At 47.2% G+C, this 23,593-nt stretch overlaps 1 protein-coding gene across 3 annotated transcripts in view; it reads left to right on the top strand.

Annotated features, from left to right (window-relative positions):
- The window catches only part of CCDC102A (coiled-coil domain containing 102A), a 659,386-nt gene that overhangs the window by 336,090 nt on the left and 299,703 nt on the right, over positions 1–23,593 (top strand). For all 3 annotated transcript variants that reach the window (XM_069654162.1, XM_069654173.1, XM_069654184.1), the window contains one exon: positions 13,678–14,693. In XM_069654162.1, the coding sequence (XP_069510263.1) occupies positions 14,112–14,693 (582 nt within the window). In that variant the 5' untranslated portion in view covers positions 13,678–14,111. The remainder of the gene's footprint in view (positions 1–13,677; positions 14,694–23,593) is intronic.

Below are 23,593 nucleotides of genomic sequence, written 5' to 3'. Positions count from 1 at the left end.
AAGGGACATCTCCTACCGTGTTTGCCAACAGTCGTGAATATTGCTCTTGGTGCGAGTGGGCCCATCACACTTGCCTCAGCCACAGCCCACTCACTAGGAGATTCCTCCAAAAAGGGAAGAAAAAATTGGCAAGAGAAGGCCAAATGATATGCCTTAAAATTCGGTACACCTAACCCTCCCTTCTCAACTGGAAGCTGGAGTTTCCAAAGCTTCAGTCTTGGCGGTTTCTCATCCCAAAGAAAGGACTGTAGAGTGGTATCAATCAGCTTCCAATAATATTGACCAATTTTCAGGGGAAGCATACTCAGAATATAATTAATTTTTGGCGTAGCATTCATCTTAAGCGCATTTACCTTACCCCACAGAGATAGATGCAAAACCGACCATCTTTGGACGCTCAACTTAAGCTCCCTACAAACCATACCCATGTTTTCTTCAACCATATCACTTACACCCGGAGTCAACCAAACTCCCAAGTACCTCAGTTTTTTCTCACACCATTGAAATCCAAACCCCATCACCAAAGACTTATCACAACGCGCAGTCACCGGCAGTACCTCCGATTTAGACCAGTTAATCTTATATCCAGCCACTTCATGGAACCAATTAAGTGTGTCCATCAATGAATGTAAGGACAAATCCAAGTTCCTCAAAACTAATAAAAGATCATCTGCGTAGAACCAAATCTTCTGTTCAACACCGTGAAAGGAAACACCTTGCAAATTCAAATCACATCTCAATGCAATAGCCAGTGGTTCAATGGCTGGGATAAACAACAATGTTGACAATGGACAACCCTGCCTAGTGCCCCTATGTAAATCAAAAGACTCCGACAATAAGCCATTAGTTTTAACATTGGCTGTGGGGCGAGCATATAAAAGGGCAACCCACGCAATGTATTCTTCTCCCATGTTCATATTTCTTAAAACCATAAACAAATACTGCCCGTTAATTCGATCAAATGCTTTCTCAGCTTCTAGGGAGAAAACTGCCACGTCTTTATCCAAATCCTGTGCATGGGACATGGTCATTAGCAAATTCGTGATATTACTGGAAGTCCTACGACCTTTAACAAACCCAGATTGATCAGTGTGGATAAGCTTCGGCATGAGTTGTTCAATACGTAAAGCAAGTCATTTAGCCAAAATCTTATTGTCCGTGTTTATCAGACTGATTGGTCGATAGTTTGACGGTAAATTACAGTCCTTGCCCTTCTTTAAAAAGACAGAAATAGTAGCATGGTTTGTAGATGACGGGAGAAGGCCAACGTCCTTGGATTCAATAAACATATCCCTCAAAAGACCCAACACCCTCTCTGGCAGAATTTTATAAAACTCCACCGGTAATCCATCAGGTCCCGGAGTCTTCCCAGAATTCAATTTACCAATGGCCACCCTGATTTAATCAATCGTCACCTGTCTGTTCAATTCTTCCTTCTCATCACAATTAACCCTTGGAACAACCAACCTGTTCACGAAATGTTCACCTTGACCAGTAACATCAGATTCATTTCTATATAGATCAGCATAGAAGGTCTTAAAGACTGCATTAATCTCACGTGGATCAAAAGTGGTCATTCCATTCCCATCCTGAATTGAAGTAATGGCACCCTCAGAGTGTTGTTGTCTCAATCTGTAAGCCAGCCACTTATCGCACTTTTCGCCCCGATTGAAATAGGTACATTTGATCCTATACAAATCGCCATTAGCTTTCACACACAAAATGTCATCCAGTTCTTTCTTCAGCTTCCTCAACTCATTCCTCTTACCATCATCATTCGGAACACACACCAATTCTCTCGTCACCTCAATAATACGAGCATCAACATCAGAAGCCAACCTATCTAATTTCTTCCTTTTGCTGCTAGGCAAACTTGGAGCAAGACCCCGCATTGTACATTTAAAGGCCTCCCAGATAGTTCTCTTAGTAAGCTCTTCCGGAGTATTTTCCAACACAAAAAATTCAGCTTCAGACCTTAGCTTCTCCAATAGGACATCATCATATAAAATAGATGTATTCATTTTCCATTGAAACGATCTACAGCATTCAAAGTTCAGGGCCACTTTCACAAAGACAGGAGCATGATCAGTGACAGCAATAGAACCTATACTGCTGTCTAACAAATTAGCGGTCATCCCACCCGCCGTGAGTAGCATATCAATTCTCGAATAAGTAGAATGTGAACCGGAATAAAAGGTAAACTCCCTGACATCAGGGTTTTGCAGCCTCCAGCAATCTTTCAAATCAAAATCTTCAACAAGAGTCCTAAATGAACGATAATGTGCATCTGTCCTCTGAACCATCCTCTGAGTTGAACGATCAATAGAAGGATCGGAAACCAAGTTAAAATCGCCTCCAATTAAAATATTGGGACAATCCAGATCAAGCAAGAACTGCGACACATCCCTATAGAAGGAACCATCATCCATGGATGGAGCATAAACACTGCAGAACACACTCTTAGTCCCCTGAATATCCACCAAAAGAGCAACCATCCTGCCCACCTTATCACTGCAAGTTTTCAAAATGTTAATCGGAGAACCTTTTCGACCAAGAATTGCATAGCTATAGCCTTTTGGTTGTAGCCCCTGAGCTTCTATCCGGGGCTACAAACAAAAGACCCGGGTCTATAGCCCCCTCAGCTCCCCCCCACCCCCTAGCAACACTTCTGCTATTTCCATTCTAGAAGTCCAACTACTCAGACGAAGAACAGCCAGATGGGAGTCACAAAGATAACCCATAGGAGTCAATGGGCAATGGATTCCTATGGGTAGTCTCCATGTTGTCCCGATAATGAGGTCAAGCAGAGTCGGGCATGGAGGGACAACTACTCACACCTGACTCCAATCAACTCTTGCAAAGAGTATACAAGGTCAGCCAACCAGGCACACTCTGAGCGAGCTAGGGATGATGGAACTCAGAAGACCAGGTGGAGAAGCCAGCAGCAGGGAGAACCTTGAAGTCAGATGGGGGGACGGCCTGCCACGACACTGAGGCCTGTGAGTACAAAGGGGGCTGGGGATCCGTGCCCCAGGGAACCAAAACTCCAGCTACACTTTTCTGGTAGTGTTTAAATCAGTGCTTGCTCCCTGGGTGAGTTAAAGAAGCCCAGGTAGTTGAGGGGCAGGTGCTGGGACCCTGACCTCAAGTGTGTGCCCATTGAGGACCCACTGAAACCTCATCACTGAGGGTAAAAGATGAGACCCTGTGACTCGAGGGAAGCTAAGGCAGGATAACCTTTTGTGTCAAGAACTTTGTGTAAATCCCAAAAGTGCCTCTAACTGGCAAAGTGGGAGCAAAACCTTGAATGCGCATTCTGGGACTTGTAGTCCAAAAGAACAAAGCTGTGAGACAGAGTGGTCCAGCTGGGAAGTGTCAGAAGTGAAAGTAAAAGAGTTGTAATGAATTGCAAATTGAAGTGGTCCTGCGACGGGTCAAGCAAAACCTTGCACACAGTCAAAAGTCTTCGATTCTGGTGTCAAAAGAGACCTGAGCCCGGAAGAGGGGGATCCATGATCAGAGCCCGGATGAGGGAGACCAAACTGTGAACATTGTGTGAAAAGGGATCTGTGCCCGGATGAGGGGGATACATGGTCTGAGCCCGGATGAGGGAGACCACTTGTGACCATTGTGTGAAAAGGGGTCTAAGCCCGGACGAGGTGGACCCAGGGTCTTAGCCCAAAGGAGGGGAGACCAATCGTGATTTTATGAATGTGCGAATCTTGACAAAGGAAAGGAACTTTTGTGTTTTGTTTGCTACATCAGACCCTCTGCAGTAAGAGACTTTGAATTGCAAAGAGACTTTGGCACAGACAGTCCTGATACTGAGATATTGAACTATACGAGTAACAAAAGGGAACTACAAGTACCAGCAGTCAATGGGAAAGAAGGTATTATTGTGTTTTTTGACAAGTGAACATCTGTTTCAAAGCAGAGGAAGTCTGTATTCTGACAAAGGAAGTCTGTGTTTGACAAGCAAAGTGAATGTTGTTTCAAGGTGGAGGAAGCCTGTATTCTGACAAGACATTTCTTTTGAGAATCCTTTTTGTTTCTTAAAGACTTTGCCAGAGTAGTGTGAAACCAGCTGAAACATTGAACTGTGTCCTCGTGCCAAGGACGCCAGAGTGTGCACGCGGCTCGAGAGTGCTGCCTTGTCCCGTGCTGAAAGCGTGGGACAGGGATGCCAACTGCTGAACTGTCCTGACATATTGTTTCACTTTTCCTTTTTTCCATACACTACTGTCCCACACCATTGTGTATTTAGAAGTAAGGATTAGCAAAAGGTTTATTAGCATAGGCCCTTTGATTTTGACAGACTCGACTCGGACTGCGTTATTATTATTTGATGGTTGTAGCTTGCTCCCATCCTTAGATTTAGGTTTAGATAGGCGTTTAACCAACCCTTTAAAATTCAATAAATACCCTCGAACCGTGTCTCATTTGTGTCGGCCTTCATTGATGATACCAAGCCTTTCCTTACAATTCCCATGTAAGCACTCATTGATATGACCCTTTATACAATGCACAATAAATAAAATGTGCTGCACAGATCAACTACTGTCTATGCTCTACAATGTACCCTAAAAATTGCAATGCCAGTTACCATGTTTCCAAGCTGGGTATCGCACAGGGAACAGCAGTGCAAGGTTCCCACAAAATAACACAATTCAGCACAAGCAACAGCAGTTCCAGCGTTTCCCGTACATGAGGTGCAACAGTGCCAGCATTCCTTCCACAAAACTGTTAAGCACAGGTGGCAGTGACTTCTCTCCAACAGGTCCGGCACAGGCAGCAGTACAAGCTTCCTTTCTACCGAATGAGTACCACACGGGTAACTGCAGTGAGCACTTCCCTCCAACAGCACAGGCATATTACAGGCGGCAGTATCGTCAACCTTTCTCCCACATACAATCTACAGCATAGAGAGCAGCAGTGCAAGCGTCCTGCACACAACTGAACAAGCGCAGCTCGCATAAGTGCAGGGTTCCCTCCCCCAGTGCAGGTACAGCAGAGGCAGCAGCAGTGCAAGCATCACCCCCAGGGAATCAAGCGCATCAGTCAGCAGATTCCCTCCCACAAGTCCAGTGCAGACAGCAACAGTGCAGCACTCTCATCCACAAGGCCATTGTAGCATCTGTTACAGTGGAGTAAGCGTCCTTCACACAGGTCCAGCACAGGAAGCCGCAGGTCCAGATTACCTCATAGAACAGTGTAAGGAAGGCATGTTATCAACAGTAAGACAGACACAAGTGACCATAGTTGTTTATTGAACCTCAAAAGGGTTTGATAAACTCCCATCTAATCCTAAATCTGCAGATGGGAGCAAGCTACGACCATCAAATAACACAGTTCTATTGGTGTCTTGTCAAAATAAAAGGGCCTATACTAATAAAACTATTGCCAATCCTTGCCTCTAAATACCAATAGTGTGGGGAATAATGTCATGGAAAAAAAAAAGTGTTCAAAATGTTATGTCAGGATGTTCAGGTCGGTTGGCCTCCCTTCCCCACGTTTTCAGCATGGAACAAGGCGGTTCACTCGAGCGTAGCAGTCTCTGGCTTCTACAGCATGAGGATACAGTTCAATCATTTAGCATCAGGGCCTACGTTGCACAAGTCTCCTTGCTTCTCAAAGTCTCTTCACTCCAAGGCCCTGTTGCAACCAAATAAACAAAAAGTTATTTTCCTCTTTAGATATTCACAAGTATTCAATTTGGGTCATTCACTATTCACCCCAGATCCCCCTCAGCCGGGCTCAGATCCCTTTAATACAATGTTTGTAGGATATTCCTTTTCGGGTCACTCATGGTTCATCCTGGATCCCCCTCAGTCGGGCTCATATCCCTTTTAACACACAGGCAGTCTCCCCCAGCTAGGCTTGGATCAATTTCAGTTTTCCTCACATATCAAGGACTTTCGAATCTGCACAGGGTTTGGCTTGACCCGTTGCAGGACCACATCAATTTCACAATTCCTTTTTTGTTTTAACATTTGTCACCTTTTTGTTGGATACCTAACAGAGACTTTCGAATGTGCACCCACGTGATGCCTGACCACTCTGTCTACGGTATCGTATCTTAGCTTCAAAGTTCAATTACTCATCTGCTGTTCTAATTATATTTGCGTCTTTTGCCATATATGCTTCATACGCTGTTCTCTTCAATTTTCTTCATACAATGTTGCCACTTGCAACCTTGGTTTACAATGACCGGTCTGGTATCCGTCTCCCCAACTCACCAGCTGTGCTGACTTCACTTGTGTTGCTTTGTTGTAGGAGCCAAGGACAGTACCACGTCGGCGAACTATTTTTCCCGCCTTGACTATTGACGTGGGAGAGTCTCTGGTACCTCTGACACACAATGCAGGATTCTTCAGCTTTGATTCCAGGTCTTACATTTCCGATTCTCGAAGGCTCATGAAAGATAGTCTTTTGGTGAAAAGGTCAAGGACTAGCCCTCCTTGCAATCCCCTACGGTCTTGCCATCTTCCACCTTGTATTAAACTGCCATCTTGGAACTGCTGCTTCATTGTGTGCTTTGCCTTGCTCAGAGTGTGCTTTCTTGCTCCGCCTTTTATCTGTGTGGGGAAGTGTGATGAAGTCAGGTGTGTGTAATGATCAGTAATTGCCTGACCCTGCCTGACCATTGTATTGGAACATGTCGGGTATATGGCTCAGGTGTTAGTCCGTTTTCTCTTTCAGTGAGCTCTCCATGAGAAAGTGTTTGTGTTGGGAAAGGTGGGGTGTGAGTTCCTAGGTATCCTACCAGGTAGGATGGGGTAAAAGTGTTACAGGGAAAGGGGATACCTCGTTGCTCCCTCCAGTGTCCCACTTCACTCCCCGAAGACCCCTCATCCAGGTGATCCTACCACACTGGTCCACCCCCAGGAACTGGATCCAAAAGCAATGTCCATGTGCTGGCCACCTGGATGACAGATTCCTTTGGACTAGCGGGTGATACACCTTCAGGTTTTTCACAACAGGTACACTGTCCTAAAAATAAAACACTTGTGGAGGCCAAAGTAGTTTAAGCACCCATCGCACAACCAGGCCAGCACTGGTATCTGCAGGGCAAGCTTCCCTCACACACTTTTGTACCAACAGCATCAGAAGAGACTTTTCCTCCAAAAGTCATGTAAAGAACAGGTAGCATCAGTGCACACTTCTGTGCAAATTTAAAACTTCTGCCATTTCCCCCTTTCTCTATGGCCTACAGTTCTCACTCACCTCCTTTACACCTGATGCCTCTTCCACCAACACTGCCTTTTCCTGCATCCAAGCCCTACTATGACTCATTTTCCTCTCACTTCCCACAGCTTACTTTCACCCCTAAGTCTCAGCATACGCTCTCTCTGCACAGACATGAATCGGCTGCTGCGTAAATATTGGCGTACCCACTCGCATGAGGACCTGCAATTCTACCTCTCTGCCCTGAACTCTCTCAAGTCCACTCTTGATAGAGCATAAAGGGAATTAATTTTACTGAAATCTCATTGACTCACTCCAACCATCCTTGCCGGCTACAGGACACCCTAAACTCACTCCTCCCAAGTGTACGACTATCAACTCCACTCTCACAGCTAATGACATAGCTGAATACTTTGCTGCAAAAATGTCCCAAATTAGAGAGACTCTGCTGACCTTCCTCACACTCCCCCTCCTACATTTTACACTCTGCCTACTCTACCTTCATCTGCCTCTTTAGTCACATTAATACTGAGAAAGTGCTATCTCTACTGATGCAGGCTAACCACTCTTGTGCCCCTTCAGACACTCTTGCTCCACAACTAGTCAAGCTTATTGCCCCTTTACTGGCATCTCGCATATGCTGAACTCTTCAACCTGCCCTTCGACTCTGCTTGCTTTCCCTCTTTTTTTCAAAACAGCCACGGTCATCCCTCGCCTAAAAAGAAAAAAGCAAGGGACTGACCTGAACCTGACAGCTAACTTTCGCCCCGTGTCTCATCTTCTTCCCTACTCTTAAGTGCTTGAAAGGGTTGTGTTCAACTGTCTTACCAATTTCTTAGACATACACCACCTTTCGAGACACTCTACAAGCGGGTTTCCACTCCTGTCACTCCACAGAAACTGCTCTCATGAATGTGTCAAACTTCATCGTCTCTGCTAATCATCCCAACCTAACCTCCATCCTAATTCTTCTTGCCCTGCCTGCTGCCTTTGACACTATCGATCACTCTGATCTCCTAAATAGTCTTGCTTCTTGGGATTCGCAATCAAACCCTTGCCTGGATTGAATCTTACCTTTCACCTCATCAATTCTGTCTCCTGGAGCAACAACCTCTCTCAACTCACTTCTCTAATTGTTGGTGTTCCTCAAGGATCTGTCTTGGATCCACTCCTCTTTACAATCTACAACTCTGCTCTTGGGGCACTAATCTCCTCCTTTGGGTTCTCGTACCAACTCTTCATGGACGACACCCACATCTTCTTTGCTTTCACTGAGCTCTCCTCTGATCTCTATCAACATTTCAACCTGTCATTCTGGCATTAAACATTGGATGGTTTGTACTCTCTGATGTTAAACTCTACCATAACAGAGTGGCTCTTCTCTGCCAAAAGCTCTCTGTCATCTCTTCTTCTGCCTATCCAGTTCCCACCTGACAGCCTTACCTGCTCTTCTTCAGCTCGAAACCTCAGCATCATCTATGACCCATCTCACACTTTCTCTACTTTCACCACCAAACCAGGAACAGCAGCCTGCCCTTAAATACTAGCAAAATCAGGCACCTCATTCCTTTCAGCACCACCAAGCATCTCTTAACCACTCTGGTCTTCTCTAAACTGGACTACTGTGCCAGTAACCTCTTCGGTCTCCCCATCTATGCTTTTTTTCCTCTCCACAAGATCATAACTTTGCTACAAGAACTCTCTTTGAACTCCCTTACTTCACACCTACGTCCTCCTAACATCACCAGGCTGGATGCTCGACAATGCAAAACAGGGTCAGATTTAAATTTCTTCTCCTGGTTCACAAATCTATCCACAGTAAGGCACCATTGTATCTATGCTCCTCTATCCAACTCTACAAGCCTTCCCAGAGTTTCAGCTGTACCTCCTCGACTACCCTTGTGGCTCCTCGTCCTCCTGGTGCTTCCTCTCCCTTCCACTTTCTCTTCTTGCTCAAGTTGCATGGAATGCTCTTCCCCCGGACATCCGAGAAACAGTCCACATGGATTTGTTCAAAACCACACTAAAAACCTACCTCCTTTCCTCAGCGTTACCCTCGCAACCTACATCTCCTCTGCCAGCTAGCTAACATTTTTCCCTCTCCTCTAACCTGCCTCTGTCCCTCACATCCACTGCCTCCACTCTAGCACTTCACCCATCATGGTCACATCCCGAGCACAACTGTCCGTACTGCCTACCTGCAATTAAAAAATGTCCAATGTCCTTAATCTATGTATGTCCACTTATGTATTGTCCCTGGTGACTATTCCATTTGCTCCCCTCCACAGCCTGGTCACAATGCCACTCAAAGTCGCCCCATTCTAAGAAGCTCACCGCTTCCAGTGAAATCTGATTTTGTATCTATTGTACATTCTTTTGTGATCAAAAGAGCATTGTTCCTCCTGTATATAGATATACATAAATATAAATTCCATAGCACAAATTGACTGCCACAGCAGTGCACCCTTCCCTCCCACAGAGCAGGTGCATTTCAATCAGCAATTTGGGTGTCTGCTACACAGATCCATTACAGCACAGGCAGCATCAGTGAAAGTGTTCCACCCACAGAACGGGTACACCACATATGGCATAAGACAAGACGATCCAACATTGGCATTGAAAAACTACATTAATCTGTTAATAGCAAATGCAGACATCTTTGCACCTATTAGGCTAAACTGGTGACCACTAGTGATTGGTCCTCTAAACATTGTACTCTCCTGAAGGGACAGAAGACAAGAAACTAGCAAGACAAGTGGACCCCCAGTAGTGAGTGCCCAGATCTTCACCTTCATCAGTGGACATTGCAGCCGCTGCTCGGGGTTTCATTAAAACCAAAAAACATACTATTCAGCAAGAATTTTATAAGAAACAACAAAGCTAAGGAGAAGTTCATGATCTACAGGACCTTGCATTGTCTGAATCCATGGCATTGCAGCACAACTATCTTGCAAAAGTCTTTCAGACTTTTTTGTACAAAATAGGGGAAATACACCAGACAATTCCAGTTTTCTCCAATGGAGGACATCAAAGCAGGTGGGCGAAGGCACAGTAGTCTTGCTCCTTCTGGTTTTTGCAAATCCTTTTCAATCCCTTGCTAACTTTGAATCTGACTTCTTCCTAAAGAACTGTGTAACCACTGCTTTTCTAAAATAAGTAAAAACATCTCTTCAAAAATGGCTTAAAAAGATGACTTATTCAGCCACCTAAGAAATGAATTGCATTCCTTATTTGGAATGGCTTTTATATGTTCATGACTTGAAAGTGGTGGACCCGCTATTTTTGTAAGAGCTTCTTTGGACAATAACCATACAGCAAACTCCTGACAAGTCTCCACATTGTTTTCCTTGTAGAGCGGTTGTGCAACATCCTGCTTCTGTTGAGATTGCAACCTCCTGAAGAACTGCCAGGTAGAATTCTGTCCCAGTAGAGGCTTGCAGTCTATTGAACAATCGTCGCAGGCTGTCGAATAATGGCCGCATTGGGCTCTGGATCTTTGGGAGGTATCGGCAACCTGAAACTGGTCAGAATGAAGCTGCATATGGTACTTTTAGAGCAGAGGATATCAGTCAGTCGTGCATAGTGTAGTGCTGCAAGAGCCATATTGTCTCTTCTTTCTTAACTCCCCTGGATAACCTACTGCAAAGCTTTCGATTTGCTTTTTTCATAAATATGCCAATGGTCTCTACGTTCACCACAATTTGGTGGAGACGTGGATAAAGAAACCTGTAGGCGCAAGGTCTTCATGGCAGGGATTTGTACATTGGATTAACTGTAAAAAGCTAAAATGGAAACAGTCGAAAAGCATATTAAACCATCCATGAGGTATTATTTGGTCATCTGAGACTATGAACCCCTTCCCAATATCCATGATGCTCTTTCAGAACTTTGTAGAGAACAGCAATGACACCCTTTTCCTGGATTCTCTAATGATTAGTCTCTCGGTTATTTATATCCAAAGACTAAAGGTGCCGGGAGGAGTGGCTGAGGCCTAAAAGGAGCACTTAGCAAATCTCAGCTGCGCCTTCTTTCGAGTACATGGGACTGCAAAGCCAGTAGTACATCGACTGCAAAGCATCCTCCTCCGTCTTGTCAGGAACAACCAAACCAACCTCTCCTTGTTCAGATACAGATCACCCACCTGCATCCCCACCATCTCAGAAATTCTTTCAGATACAGTAGCCAACCTGTTGGTGGAACACCAACACCTAATCATTCTTGAGGATTGCAAGATCTGGTTCCATTCCTGGCCAACCTGCCTTACGCAACGCATCAAGGGAGCAACTCATTCTCTTGCCCATACACTCGATGCAACTTTTTGTTATTAAGACCTCCATAGAGGCATAACATGTCTGTAAGTGATTGGGAGCAATGACAGAGGGGCATTAGTGTAGGGTTCTGTGCTGCTCTGAGTTCAGTTGACTGTGACCATGCAAGGGTGGAGAGGCAAATCTGCAAGATGGTTTACTGAAGCGGGGCTTAGCCAAAGTATCCAATTATCTCCCTTCGAGTGTCTTCCTCCCTTCCAGCTCCTGCTAATTGGTGGGACTCCTTGGTGGTGGAAAAGAAGACTGTGTCAGAAACAAGGGGGCCTGTTCGGTGCTATAGACGCAGGGCATCTTTCACCAAGAGACGTCCACGGTTGAGGTTCGGATATGTCTTTGTTGGGTCTAATGTGGAGTACTGAATAGAATATAGTGTAGCATCAGGATGCCTCTTGGGTGAAGATTTCTTTTGATGTGAATACAACGCATATATTTATGGTGAAGGAGGACACATACAAAATGCAGCAGCAAAAAGGAAAATGTTCTATGTTGCCAAAATCAACCAGTCTTCACATTGGACAGGAAACTATTGACTCAATGTGTTCGAGGCTTCATTTTTATAATTTCTTATGAAGTAGAATGTACGGTACACCACAAACTCCAATTCTCTTCCAACTCTAGTCCCTCTGCCGCCAATTCAAGCTCCCTTGTGTTTATTTGTGGTAATCTGCCTTTGATTGACTTTTTCTTGTTTTGTCTATGAACCGGGATACAATTCACATCGGGAGTCGTCCCTGTTTTTCCTTAATCTCTGTGGTAGATGGGAGGGGGCTGCTGGCTGGGCCTGTAATTCCACGCTTTACACAAATAGAAAAAACTTGGCGTGATCATCTGATGTTATTTCTTTTAAGGTTTTCCAAACTCGATATTCTTGTATCTTTCCCGCTGCTTGAAATTGTGTTTGGCTGCTTAGGCCATTAGGAGCCAGGTCGGCCCCCGGGCGCTGCCTCCTCCAGCTGCTTATGCAGCAGAGTATTGCACTAGAAGCAAGGAACTGTGTTCATATGAAGGGGCGGGGGCAATAACAAAACAAGAGGTGATGGATGGAAGGTTTAGAATACACCTTAACCTCTGGCATTGCTCCGGGCAACCCTCCTGCCAAGCCATTACAAAAGGGGAAAGACCATATGCAAATCAGGCTTGGCCCCATGCTCAAAGGGGCAGTCCAGCCCAAACTGCTAGACTGTGGATGCTTGTGGTCTCGTGCAGAAGGGAAGGGACCAAGCAGTTTGGACTGTACTGCCCCTTTTGGGGTGGGGCCAAGCCTGATTTGCCTATGATCCCTCCCCTTTTGTAATGGCTTGGCAGGCGAAGAACAGTGGTCTGGATGGTTGCCCAGGGCAGTGCCAGAGGTTGAGATTCATTCTGAAACTTTCAGCCATCAGCTCTTCTTTCCCTATGAAGGGGGGGGTCTATGACCAGAGCATCTATTTTATTACAACTTTGTGAGGGCTGTGTCACTCTCTGCAAGCCATGCTCATGCATGTGGGCTTCCTCCCTTAGGGCAGAGTGCAGGGGAAGGCATCTTTGCTTGTCTTAGACACTGTCCCTAGACTGTATGTTTGCCTGCCCTCTACTTTGTCCAACAGTGCCCTTCCTGGCACACCATTCTAGGAAACTCCTTCTCCCATCCCCCTCCGCATTGTCCTAGGAGGCTCCTTCTGCCTCTGCCATCCACGTTGACCTAGGAGAATCCTCCTACCCTTCCCTCCTTCCCTCCACACTATCCCAGATGAGTACCACTTCCCTTATCCTGCATACATTCCTCGCAAGGTATTGCTTCTCTGTGGTCCCCACTGTGTCCTCGGGGAGAGTTTCGGTCACAGGCAAGGGCATGTTCTTCATTGTCCTCAGCCAGTACCCGTTCCCATGTGGCAGCCAAGGGTTTCCTCCCCAATCTTGGTACTGGCCAGGATGGTGCTACCTCCAAACAGTGAAACACAAGCCACTGAGAACACAGCCTCCTTGCTTGCCATTAATACCTATAATTCTTACTCTGGTGACGGAAACTGCAGTCACAAGCCCTCCAGAGCCAGATCGTCTGATGACAAGTGGACTGTGTTCCCCACTGTTCCTTTGCTGCCACCGAGACATGTTAGTGTGAAATGTGTTCCTATGATGTTTCCTGTCATGCTTTTAACTTGTCCCGTGTTTCCCTTTATTTCAGGCCGCGGGGTACATAGAAGATTCCTTGCTGATCGAAGACCTGGTGTGGGCCATTCGCCTTCTTCAGACGCGCCTTGTGACTCGCAGCCTTGAACACGCGGCTGGCAAGTAGCAAGCAGACTTTTGGGAACCTATCTGATTTGCACCTGAGAGACGATGAAGGCCTCTCTGAGACCAAAATGTCCCTTCATCCATGTAAGCAGTAGAGGTGCGCCCCTGAGGACTGAAGTCAAGTCGCACGTGTGAATGGTCCGATGCCACATCAGTGCCTCCTGCGTGTTGAGTCCATGCGACTTGTTCTGCCGAACTGATCCTAAAAACACAGTCATCCTGGATTTGAAGTGCTAATTTATTTGATTGAAACTCATGGTTGACGGACCAAAGGGACTTGGAATTTTCAATCATTCTGTTCTTAACCAAATATAATCGACCACCATGAGTCAGGGCAACAATGCCAGCCCACGGCTGGTCGACTCTCCGCAGCTCAAGGCTAGTCTACTTAACTTTGGGGGCTCACCGATTGAGCACATGCATATCCCGGATTCTCTTTCACCTTCCCCAGTCAGTATTGCATCCTCGCCAGGGCCCCACATGCCGCTGCTGGGAGTCACGGGCTTGGATGGGGACTGGGAAAGCCGCGAGGAGCTGCGGCTGCGCGAGCTGGAGGAGGCACGGGCAAGGGCAGCCCAGATGGAGAAGACCATGCGCTGGTGGTCGGACTGCACCGCTAACTGGAGAGAGAAATGGAGCAAAGTGCGGGCGGAGCGCAACAAGGCGCGAGATGAGGTACGCCAGCTGCGCCAAAAGCTAGAGACCTTAACCAAGGAGCTGACGGGCCTGAAGCGGGAGAGGCAGGAAGTGGCAAATGAGAATGAGCAGCTGCGGCAGGAGGTGGCCAGGCTGCGTGGTGGTGAAAAGGAGATGGACAATCGAGAAGCATCAGAGAAGGAGACCGAGGGCTCCCAGGAACCTGAGCCGGTGCGGGATATTGGATCCGAGAAGCTCTGCAAGAATAAGGTCAGCCCCAGAGTTGGAACGCAATAAACTTATAATAAAGAGTGCAGCAAGGAATGGTGGTAGACACACCAAGCATGGGAGAGTTGCTAGAGTAGAGAGGAGAGAGCACACAGTGAACAGAGCAGAGGGATGCGAGGCTAGGGCAGGAGTGAAACTGAAATGGCGCAGAAGAGAAGGCGGCAAGTAAAGGGTAGAAGCAAAAACTGGGGCGAGACAAAGAAACAGCAAATGTTGGTCTGTTTCACCCACATGGACTGTGCTGCTTGGGCATTAGGCAAACCTTATGAGGTGTGCTGGTCATATTTCACCCACGTGCACTATGATGAGTGGGCACCCACGGCGCATAATCATTGCCCTGTTTTGGTTGCATTCCTCTGGGATGGTGTTAGTTATCATGATGGGCCTGTGCACCCTGTGGGTATTGCTGCCTGTGCACCCTGTGGGTATAGCTTTGTGCCTGTGCACCCTGTGGGTATGGCTATGGGCCTGTGCACCCTGTGGGTATGGCTATGGGCCTGTGCACCCTGTGGGTATGGCTATGGGCCTGTGCACCCTGTGGTATGGCTATGGGCCTGTGCACCCTGTGGGTATTGCTATGTGCCTGTGCACCCTGTGGGTATAGCTTTGTGCCTGTGCACCCTGTGGGTATGGCTATGGGCCTGTGCACCCTGTGGGTGTGGCTATGGGCCTGTGCACCCTGTGGGTGTGGCTATGGGCCTGTGCACCCTGTGGGTATTGCTATGGGCCTGTGCACCCTGTGGGTATAGCTTTGTGCCTGTGCACCCTGTGGGTATTGCTGCCTGTGAAACCTGTGGGTATAGCTTTGTGCCTGTGCACCCTGTGGGTATGGCTATGGGCCTGTGCAACCTGTGGGTATGGCTATGGGCCTGTGCACCCTGTGGGTATGGCTATGGGCCTGTGCACCCTGTGGGTATGGCTATGGGCCTGTGCACCCTGTGGGTATTGCTTTGTGCCTGTGCACCCTGTGGGTATGGCTTTGTGCCTGTGCACCCTGTGGGTATGGCTTTGGGCCTGTGCACCCTGTGGGTATGGCTTTGGGCCTGTGCACCCTGTGGGTATGGCTTTGTGCCTGTGCACCCTGTGGGTGTGGCTATGGGCCTGTGCACCCTGTGGGTATTGCTATGGGCCTGTGCACCCTGTGGGTATAGCTTTGTGCCTGTGCACCCTGTGGGTATTGCTGCCTGTGCAACCTGTGGGTATAGCTTTGTGCCTGTGCAACCTGTGGGTATGGCTATGGGCCTGTGCACCCTGTGGGTATGGCTATGGGCCTGTGCACCCTGTGGGTATGGCTATGGGCCTGTGCACCCTGTGGGTATGGCTATGGGCCTGTGCACCCTGTGGGTATGGCTATGGGCCTGTGCACCCTGTGGGTATTGCTATACGCCTGTGCACCCTCTGGGTATAGCTATGATTGAGCAATGCTCGCCCAAGGGCATGCTTTTTGCTGGCCCTGTTTGCACTGTAAGGGCATATTGTGCCAGCCTGTACTGCTTGACTGAAGATGGTGGAGTTTTGTGTGGGGGGGAAGGAAACCACACTCCATAGGTTTGTAGTGGAGGGAAAGGGTGGCGTGCAGGGGGTGAACGCTGTAGCTCAGGCGAATATTGAAGTATGCATTTTTCTGTCCTTTATGCTCATCAGTGTATCCAAGAAATGCTTTTCTTTCGGGAAGTGTTAGTTTAAAGTTGGTAGTTGAATGTCATGTGTTCACGGGGGCCTGTTTACTGGTCATCTAACCTATCAGCAGGTCATTGATGGGCAAGTGTGGAATTAGTGATGTGGCAGGGGGCCATGTGTTTGTTTGCGGGTCTGGCATGCATATTGGCAGACTCTGTGCTGTAGGTGTTCCCACTGCAGTTTCCATTGCCCAGTGGTAGATGCCATTACCGAGCCGGGAGTAGTTCTGGGCTCATTATGCACTGTGTGCATTTAGTTACTCTCACCATGAAGGGATGTGGCTACTGGCTGCTACTCCATATTCGGGGGTTCCTCCTTTACGGCAGCGCAGGCTTCCTCTTATGCCTGCCTGTCTTGTTTGGCCCGTTGTTTAGCTAGCTCAGCGAGTTAGGCGCCCACTTCTTGTTTCTGTGTGCAACCTGCAGTTACAGGATTACGGTCATTTGAGTACTATTGATTTGGGTAATTGTAACACCTGTTCTTAATGCCACGATCCAATTCTGTTTGTGGTATGCCCTATAAAAAAGGTACATATAATTGTAATCATCATTATTATAATTATTAAATATTACTTGCATGAGCGTGGCCAGAAGAGGACAGATTACACATTCTGAAAGCTTGCTCAGCATAAAAAAAGGTTTGAATTCTTTCAGATTTGTGCTTTGTTTGACCAACCTTGTAATATGGCCTCCTTTTTGATTCAGGGAATCTACACTGCAGGTGGACCTATGTCCAAGTATGATTCTTTCTCTCAAATAAACTGTGCGGAGCGCGGGGCCACAGAGCCCTAAATGCAGGACTTGGGACTGGCTACAAGATACCAGTTCAGCGTCTTCTCCCAAGGGCTAAACACAAGCAAGTAGTGGGGGCAAACAACAATTTCAGATAATACTCTCTCTCAGGGACTGCACACATAATCTTTGACGTACTTCTTTTCACATTTGACCCAAATCACATCATACCCAGTCGACACAAAATGAGTGTTGACTGGATATGTTCTAATGTGGCATTCATCCCCCGTTCCAGGGGCCGGAACGGGGGATGAAGGCCATTAGCACCCTGGGTTGCCAAAGCAGTAATCTGGGGTGCTAAAAAGAAAGGATTTTCCTTCCTACAACGGGATGCATGCGGCTTCCTGCTATAGGATGGAAAATCCTTTTCCAAGATGGCCGACATGGAAAGGGATGTCAGGGCTCCATATGGAGCCCCTCTTCCCTTTCCATGGTGGCCTGTGAGAGGTGAAGGGAAGAAGCGGATGCAGCCTAAATAAGGTAAGCATGGGTGTGGGAAGAGAAGAAAAAAACATGGGACCGAGGGTGGGGCTAAGAGGGCGGTGGGGGGATCCAGCCAAGAGGCAGTTTGAAACATGGGCTTGTACCTGTGGTTCAAGCCCGCATTTCTAGCCATCCGATTGGCTGGCTCCTTCCGCCAGGTGCTAATTATTTTTGTCGCCCTTCGTGCAGGGCTATTCCAGCATCACCCTACCCTTAGGTAGAGTGCGTTGGCCTTCTGAGCAATTCTCCCAGCGTGAGCGAGGGACCTCCAGCATCTAATTTATATCTGCCTGCTTCTACTGTACAGAAAGATGTGTAGTTGAACTTTCTGCACTGCCTCGTGTGGTTATTGACTGGTGGGGTCATGGGAACTGTCTGGGTCTTTCATGAATAGAAGTTGGCAAACCAAGCAGAAATCGAATACTGGTTTGTCTGTCCAAACTCGGAACTGCTAAGCCAGGGCATGGCAGCATGCCTGCAGAGCCCCTGTCTTCCTGACTCTTGAGAATTCTGTTAGACTGGATCGGTCCACCCCTGCCTAAGCTGTCCCTAAAATACTCTCTCCCTGCACCTAAGGAATGGGAGCACAGACACACGAACAGAAGGTCTTAGGGCCCCGTTCGAGCAATTGCTCTCCCTTTGCAGAATTCATCACACTCTGGCGTTCCTCACCTTTCCAAAAGTCGCAGGCTCAGCGAGTTCATTCTGCTCTGCCTCTCCAAGGCGTAATCATGTAATGGGGCTTCCCCTGCGTACCATACACTCTCTCTTCACAAGAGCAACTCGTCTGTTACATACTCGTCTCTTTTTAAGAGATCTCCTTTTCCTTGGTATGGCTGTTTTGTTCCCCTATTGCCTGAAGCCAAACATAAGGATGACAGATTAGTCTTCATAGCATGTAGTCCCAGATATGCAAATAGGGTATTTGGTCAAGGGAATTCCTCCTTGGGATGGGAATCCTTGTCCCCTAACGGGGAGTCACTTCCATTGAGGTTCGACTTGCCCAGACCCCTAGGGAGGGTCTTGCGGAGCAGACTCGCCTCTTTAGCCTCAAAGGTTGTGGCTCCCCCCTGGAGAGAAGGGACGAAAACCCTCGATATGTCACACCACTCTGTGCGGGCTTGCTGTATAATGACCATAGTGCCGTAGGAAAGTCAATGCCCAAATTCTTGTTTCACTGTCCACTCCCCAGGAGTGTCTCAGTAAGTTTGGGGATTAGTGCTTGGTGGTCTAGGAGATTGCTGCTTTTCTGGATGCGGACTAGCCAGCATCTCTGCCAGTCCCGTTGTGGGTTTCTGTGTTGTATTGGTGGGAGGCTGCAGCCTGTCTGTGTCTTGCTCTCTATCTCTCCAAGCTTCTGCTATGATTGGGCCTTTGCAAAGCTATGGTTGGCTTTGCTGTCTCGTTCTGTTGGTACGTCAGGCAAGCTGGGCTTCTGGTTTTCTCTTCACCGTTCCTGTCCTTTCGCTTGGTGGTGTCTGCAACTGACAGAAAATATTGGTAAGCATTTGTACTTGGAGACAAGGCTGGAGATATGGGTCTGCAAACTAGCATGCTGCCACCAGAGTTGAGAGCAGGAATTGGGTCTCCCTCTGGTGTGCCAGTCCCTATCATGGTTAGGACTGGCACTGGTCCCCTCCTGACAAGGCCAGAGTTCTGAACAGAAACAGACAATCTACAGTATAGAACTACTTCTACTTAAAATCCACCTCCCCCTGAAATCAAAAGGTCAGAAGGTCAAAAGGTGAAGCAGTTCAGGGAATAAAGTTGCAAACAAAATAATGTACTTAGTTTTCTCTGAATCCACTACGAGGTATTGGCAACAGAGAACTACGTTTCTCTAATATAGTTCACCAATTCTTGGACTGATTTATATCTGGAATGTTGGACAGTATCTGTCACCAACTATCAGATCCTAGCTTGGGCACGGATACTATTTGCCATCTGTTGTAATATTGGGTTGGTTATCGTGACTACCTAAATTCTAATGCTGGGGAGGGGGCCATGGAAAACCTAGAACCCACGTGGTGGGGTACGGACCCCAGTAGTGACCATATCATGTTAAATGATCCGCATCAGGAACAACAGATGTCGACATGGAATGGTGACACACACAGTGAGGAGGTAATCATGCAGGCCGACAAACGTTATTGCGGCTGCAACACTAAAACAACACGAAAGCAACCCGGGTATTATCCTCGCCCAGCGGAGCGCGGCTGCAATCTGGCCAATGAACAAACATGAAAGCAACTTGTCACAGCGAAGCGAAGAACGTGCAGGCGTGGTTCGGACAGAACGCCGCAGCACGGCCAAGTCGCGGGGAAAGTGTAAAAGTCCTTATGAGCTGCCGCTCGAACAGCAGCTCACAAAATAGAAAACAAATACTCCCGAACAGTTTTGTAGCTTACCTAGCGTTACGGAGTCTGAAGGCAGCAGCCCCAGTCCTCGCCTCAAGGTACACGTGTGGAATGCATCATGGTGGCCGGCATCCCAGAGGGAAGGGGGCGGGACTTGGGGGGGGGGTTTTCAAGCCTAAACTGGGGGGAGGGCACTGATTGGTCCAAGGGTACCCAGCCCCTATTTAAGTCGGACAGAGAGGAGGGACTGATGTTGAATTCTCCTCTTTCTTGCAGACCCGAATTGGAAGCGAAGCGACAGCAGCCCCATACCGTTGGGCTTATGAGGTTTAAACCCAGGTTTCTACCTTACCATCCAAGCAAGGAAACCTCACAGGGCTTCAAGCCTGGAATTGATTAAGGAGAAATTGAGAGCCTGATTGGGAAAGCATTATTTTTTTATTTTATTTCTCCTTATTTTCAGTATTTTTTTTAAAGTCAATAAAGACTATATATTTTGTTGAACCAAACTACCTTACCTGAGTGGTCCATCACAAGTTTGGTGCAGCGATGGGATTGGAAAACGCCATGGAGGCCATCATCAAACCCCTCACAGATGGACAGCAACAGCAATTAATGCAGGTCCAGTCACATCAAGCCCAGACTGACAGACAGGCATTACTGCAGGCATTGCAACTGCAGGCAGCAACCCAAGATGCTATCAAACATATCACGGAGACAATGACAGCTACCCGGGGTGCTTCCATAGCCCCTACCAACGTGTTACAAAAATTCCAGCAAGGGAGACGATCCGGGGTATTTCTTTACCAACTTCGAGAGGGTAGCACGGAATTCACAATGGCCAGTGGATAAATGGGGCCATTTCATTGCTCCCCTCTTGACATAGCCCATGCAAGGGGCTTATCAGGCTGCTAACTCTGCAGGTGATGCCACATATGCAGACATCAAGAAAAACATTCTGGAAAGGATGGGTGTGGACGAAGAAGCCTACAGGGCCAGGCTGCGAGAAACCCGCCTACACAATGGAGAAACACAGAGACAATTGTATTACAGAATCCATGATCTAAGTGACAAATGGTTAAAGCCAACTTCCAGTTCTGTGCAAGAAATCATGGACAAAATCAAACTTGAACAGTTTGTAGAGGCCCTGCCTGCGGCAATGCAACAATGGGTACGTCAACACCACAGACCACCATTGGCTGAAGCCATTGACATTGCTTCCGCTTTCCAAAAAGCAGGACCAACCCGTTTTACCTCTTTGGAAGCCAATAAACCTGTAAACAGAGGATCTGTACCCGTAGAGACCAAGAGCAGTCGGCCAGAAACAAGAATCCCAGCATGGCCCACCTCCAACAGGCAACCTCAATGCTTTGACTGCGGAGAATGGGGGCACATAGCCCGGTTCTGTACAAGGAAACCAAAACCAGAACCAATGGAAATTGGGTGTACTCAGTCCAGAGAATTCCGACGACGAAGGGATCCATATCTCGTGGAAATACGAGTAGACGGAACTCCAAGACAAGGCCTTCTCGATTACGGAAGTGAACAGACCGCTATAAGACCGGAAGCATGTGGGATTGAAGGGGCGGGGAAGCAACCTATACAGATTAAGTGTGAGCATGGGGACACAAAAATGTATCCGTCAAAGGAAGTAGATCTAGATGTCAATGGGGTTAACTCAAGAATGAGGGTCGCCATAATGCCACACTTGTTAGCCCAGGTGTTGTTGGGGACCGACCTGCCTTCATTTGGGGAATGTGTTAATGAAGCGGAATGGTTAAAAATAGCACCCTATGCACAGAGTGAGGTTGAACCCGATACACGAAAGCACCTAAAGAAAACAAGGAGAGAAGTAAGAGAAACCAAAAGACTATGGGGAGAAAGAAACCATTACATGGGGATAGTAGACTGGTTGCCGGAAGACGGCTTGAAGATATTCCGAAATGAACTATTAACAGATCCTTCATTGAAGAATGCTAGAGAACAAGCCATTCCTAACAGGGATGCCGGAACCGATACCCCTGGTTCAAGTCCAAGAAGGAACTCCTATAACAAATGACCCTAGTAGAGGGGAAACGGAAGAATTACTGGTGCCACCGAGTTATAGGCCTACTGTGTTAAGACTAGCACATGATGTACTAGGAGGGCACCTTGGAAAGGAAAAAACCCAAGAGAAATTGTTAAAAAGGTTCTTTTGACAAGGGGTGTACAGGGAAGTGACAAAATACTGTGAGGAGAGCCCGGTGTGTCAAAAAACAAGTTTATATAAACCACAAAAAGCCCCTTTACATCCTATGCCTCTCATAAAAGAACCCTTTTCAAGAATAGGTATGGACTCGGTTGGTCCCCTGGAGCCAAATAGTCACGGACACAAATATATTCTGGTTGTGGTAGACTATGCCACTAGTTACCCGAAGGCATTCCCTATGAGGGGTATAAGTGCACAACAAGTATGCCAACAATTGGTTCTGTTTTTTTCCAGGGTTGGGTTGCCTAACGAAATGGTGACAGACCAAGGGCGTAATTTTTTGTCCGGGATAATGCAAAAAGTATGCCAACAGTTACGTATTAAACAATTGCGTACTTCCGTTTATCACCCCCAAACCGATGGACTCGTGGAGAGATACAATAAAACTATCAAAACCATGCTCAAAAGAATAACAGCACCGTCTGGAGGAGATTGGGACTGAGTACTACCGTGGGTCTTAAAGGTTCTTAGGGACACTCCACAGTCATCCACTGGGTTCTCACCATTTGAACTGTTGTTCGGACATAAGCCCAAAACAATACTCGTTATTGCCAAGAGGGAGTGGGAAGATCAAGAGGAAGAGACCCATCTCACCGATTATGTAATAGAAATGAAAGAACACCTTACGAAGTTGAGAGAATTAGCCTGGGAGAACCTGGGGAGAGCACAGTTGTCTCAGGCAAAATATTAAAACCAGAATGCAAGGCTGAGGACGTTTCAAGTGATGAGAAGGTCCTGGTTTTGTTGCCTAACTCCTCAAACAAAATGCTGGCTCAGTGGAGGGGGCCGTACAAAATCACAGCTGTCTTGGGCCCTGTGAACTACATGGTGGAACAGCCCGATAGGAGGGAAAAACAACTGAACTATCATATTAACCTCTTAAAAAAATGGATGGAAGCCGAACCTGATAGCCAAAAGATGAACCAAATACAGATGACAAATACAGAAACTGCCTTCCAGGCTGTTCAGTGGGGAACCCAACTTAGCCAGGAAGAAAGAAAAGAGCTTGGAAGTATATTACAACCTGTGGAACATGTGTTCTCTTTTTATCTAGGGAAGACAACCCTTGTGGAACGTGAGATTAACATGGATCCTACTCAAACAGTAATGGTTTGCCCTTACAGATTACCAGAATCAAAAAGATCAGCCATACAAGCCGAGGTGGAAGAGATGCTGCGCTTAGGGGTAATCGAGCCATCCACCAGCCACTGGTCCTCACCAATTGTGTTGGTACCCAAACCCGATGGCTCCACCAGATTCTGTATGGACTATAGAAAACTCAACACCATCTCGTCCTTTCAAGTCTACCCAATGCCTAGGATT

This window comes from Ambystoma mexicanum, chromosome 1p (genome assembly GCF_040938575.1).
Source record: "Ambystoma mexicanum isolate Mex_15411 chromosome 1p, UKY_AmexF1_1, whole genome shotgun sequence".
Lineage (NCBI taxonomy): Eukaryota > Metazoa > Chordata > Amphibia > Caudata > Ambystomatidae > Ambystoma > Ambystoma mexicanum.
This window is presented reverse-complemented; position numbering and strand designations above follow the sequence as displayed.